General features: G+C 36.6%; 1 protein-coding gene across 1 annotated transcript in view; it reads left to right on the forward strand.

The window, feature by feature from the left end:
- The window catches only part of LOC104164166, a gene marked incomplete at its 3' end in the record, with an annotated part of 34769 nt that overhangs the window by 9579 nt on the left and 21304 nt on the right, over positions 1-3886 (forward strand). Inside the window, exon 4 of the mRNA XM_009703418.1 lies at positions 967-1068. Coding sequence (XP_009701720.1) covers positions 967-1068 — 102 coding nt within the window. The remainder of the gene's footprint in view (positions 1-966; positions 1069-3886) is intronic.

Genomic DNA, 3886 nt, shown 5'->3' on the forward strand with positions numbered 1-3886 from the left:
CTATGCACTTTCAGACAGATAACGTCAATTGGTCTGCTAGTAAAGGAACATTTAAAGCAATTTGTATCTTTCAAATAGTACATAATTTGAAGACAAAACGGCTGTCAGAAATTATTATTAAATTAGCCTCCATTAAGCAAACACAGTAAGACAGTCAAATGATCAAAAGCAGACACTCTGAGAATTAAAATTTACATGGAAGTCCTTCATGAATATAAGAATTGCTAAGGAGCCAGACCATTTGAGACACAATAATTACACTAGACCCTGAGAAAAAGTTGGAAGTAGGCAATTAGACCATAATCTTTCTTTTTACTGAGGGTAAATCCCTTCACCTGTTAAATCCTGCTGCCTTGAAAGACATTTCACATGGGTGCAGCCACTAGTGGCAGGAGATACAACTATGGTGGGAGGCTGGACTAGAGGACTGGCAGGCAGTGGGAGCAGGCAGTGGACAGGGAATGGTAGATAAAAGGAAAAGAAACAATTGGTGTCCAAAATATAGAGACCTTCTAAAATATCAAAAGAATGTAACTACAAGAAACAAATCTAAACTTATTTGAGAATTTAGAGTGTGTTTTGTTCTTACAGCTTAGAGGTCCAACACAGACAGCAGGAGCACTTTTCTTTCCCAGAATGCCGCCAGTAGAATGGAATATCTAAATGCTTCACCACCTCTTATTACAAAGTCCAGGCACTTGAACAGCTGATGAAAGTACTCTTCATTGATGCTGTCTGTCTTTGCCCTAACATGAATGACATTCGATCAGTCATGGCGTGAGGGGCGTGCACAGTGGCAAAGGAGCAGCACCAAACAGCTAGAAATGATACTGAAAGCATCCCAGCCATTTGCAGAATCAGTAACTGTTAGTGCCTATAGATAAAAAGTTTTAAAAACAGGCTGCTGCTTGCTAAATTGAACTTGACTTGTAGAGAAAAAGAGGTATCTTTTTTCCTGTTTTGCAGTTCGTGAAAGAACAGTGAAGATTGCTAGAGGAACTGGCAATTATCCTTGGGGTTTCAGGATCCAGTTCTCAAAACCTATCCTTGTGACTGAAGTTGACACAAGTAAGCTGTGTTTGTACTAATTAACTTGTCCTATGAAAAAGTACAAAAATAAATATGTAAAATTTAGTAATATAATATGATATGATCTACATAATATAGAACATGTTTTAAATAATAATACATAATATTGACATACATAAATAATTTCCATAATTAGTGGGTGTAAGGTGTTTAATAACAAGTCCTTGAACTGCTCATGACAAACTGTCTTAGGGCCCCAGTATGCCTGTGGCTAAATGAGACTCTACTGTTCTGTGTCCTTCCATGCTAGTTGATGCCTTATGCAAGTGTCTATGTCCAGCCTCTCTGCAGATGTAAAGTCTAGAACTTTTGGACACGGCCATCCGTTAATGACAACAGGCCTTTAAGAATGACATGGAGGATGCAGTGATCCTCATAACAACATTTTCAAAAGTCTTACTAGCTGGGGACACTTCTGCTTGGATGGGTTTCCATCAAGCCATATATAACTCTTAACAGGTGTGCTGTTAACTTCTGCAGGGTAGTCTGATGTTTGTGGGGAACTCCAGAAGAAACTCACAAAATTGAGTGAGTGAGCAAAAAAGTGGCAGATGAGTTTCAACAAAGATGAAGTGTAAGATTACGGTTGGACTTGATGATCTTTGAGGTCTCTTCCAACCATAATGATTCTATGATTCTGTAATGCCTCTAAGGAGAAATTATCTATACTATGCCTACATAACGGAGAATGTGGTATTGGCAGTTACACTCAGGAATGAGATCTTGGGAGTCACCGCTGAAAGGAATCTGAAATTGCACACTCTGTATGTAATGGCAGCTTAGAAATCTGCTAAAAACTGGCTCTGTCAGAAACAGCAGTGAGAATGAGACACAGCCAGCCAGAGTCATCTTGCTGCTACCTAAAACCTTGGTTCACCTAAATCTAGAGTATTGATTTCTGTACTGCTCTCTGCATCTCAGGATGGACACAATGGAATGAGAGAAGGAGCAGAAGGTACAGGACACTCTGATAGATTTCTACTGCCAATGGCAGATATAATAAAAATTGTCATCCTAGACCAAGAATGCTAGCATATGCCCTCTAGCAAGACATTTAAGAACACCTCTGTCACTTTACCAGCCTTATGTATTGTATTGTCCAGCTTCCTGACAAGACTGGGAGAGCCTGTGAATCCAGAGGCCTGTGAATCCTTAAGCTGAACCCATAATTTTAAAAAGTGCCTGCTGAGCTACTAAACAGGGTCATCATTAAACTCCACTAGAGAAGACCAGAAAAGTCATAAATCTGAGCAAGAGAGCAACATGCAGAGAAAAAAAAAATTACATATCTGAAAAGGTCAACACTTCACTAACACTTTACAACTCTAAGACTTGTATGAGAAACCCATGCATCCCCTTGGGATCTGAACATAGTTAGATTTATACCTCAGTCATGCTTTTTGCATGATGCTGCTGTTCAGTTCTAAAAGTCATTCCAACTTGTTGCCCCGAGGCAAATGTTCTAATTATTAAATACTGAAAATGAAGCCTTCGGTCTAGAAGAGGAACTCAGGCAAAGGACAGACTTATTCAAAAGAAAGAAGGGAAAACATTGGAAGTGGTTGCTTTATCTTCTGTATGGTCATGCCTGTTATTTATCAAAGGACCTTGTAATCTTTTACTGTAAACTACATGAAAATAAACATGATTTTGACACTGGATCCTAGAGATCATTCTGCATTTATACATGTCTGAATACAATCACGAGTTTCCATTATCAATTGAAGCTTTGCCAATAATGTAAATCTAAAAGGCCCTTGCCTACAGAATATTATATGAAGGAATTAGTACAATCAAATTGTGACTAAAGTGGCTATGTAATGTTCTTCATCCTGAAACAGCTACCTAATTTTAGTCCAGAATATTTTTAATAGTCCTTGAGACTATATAATCTTCACACTATAAGTTAGATGAAAAGTGATTTACTGTGAATCTGAGAATGTAGGTTTGAATTAAAAAACTTGTTCTACACATCTTATTGAAATGTTACTTTTGACTACAATGTTAAAGACTGGTATCTTTCATTGCTGATTGTTTTAAGAAAACAAAATTACTAGGCTCAGCCATCGTTCGTCTAAATAGCACAACTGTGATGATGTATGACTGCTGAGACAACTGGCTTTTATTATCAGATTGCTGGGAGTTTCAGTACCTATAGATACAAAGTTATCTCTGTTACAACTAAATTTTTCTCCTCTCTAGCATTAAAAGTTTTAGGTGATTTCCCAATTGTAAAGATATAGATTTCTTTAGCATTCTTATATCAAAAAGAATAACCTCAGAAGAGGTCTTTCAAATTAGAATGTGGGCAAGTTTTTTACCTAAATATAAATAATCATAGGTCATGCATACAACATTAGCCTTAATACCTACCAGTTTAACCCTGTAACTTACCAATTAAAATTAAATGTAGCTACTCACATTGTATATCACTCCTCCTAAGTTTATTTGTATGTTTTGTTTTCGAATGTGGTTGCTTTAAAACAGCAACAAAAAAAAAAAAGAGTATTCTTTTTTACAGACAAACTTCTAGTAAAATTGTTTTCTCAAAATATGACTCATATCATTCATTAAAACAGACATAAAAATTGCATTTGTATCCCTTTTTGGTTGCACACTAAGACATTATATAATAATATTTTAAATACGACTTCTGATCAGAAAGTCTTGTATGAGATCCTCAAGGCCAGCACAAACCAAAATCTGCTGGCATTTGCAAATTTGCAAATAATTTGTAATACACATGAGGGTGAACCATGGCTTTTTCATGCCTGTTTATTATTTACCTTCTACTAAT

Source organism: Cariama cristata, unplaced genomic scaffold (genome assembly GCF_000690535.1).
Source record: "Cariama cristata isolate BGI_N322 unplaced genomic scaffold, ASM69053v1 scaffold9827, whole genome shotgun sequence".
Lineage (NCBI taxonomy): Eukaryota > Metazoa > Chordata > Aves > Cariamiformes > Cariamidae > Cariama > Cariama cristata.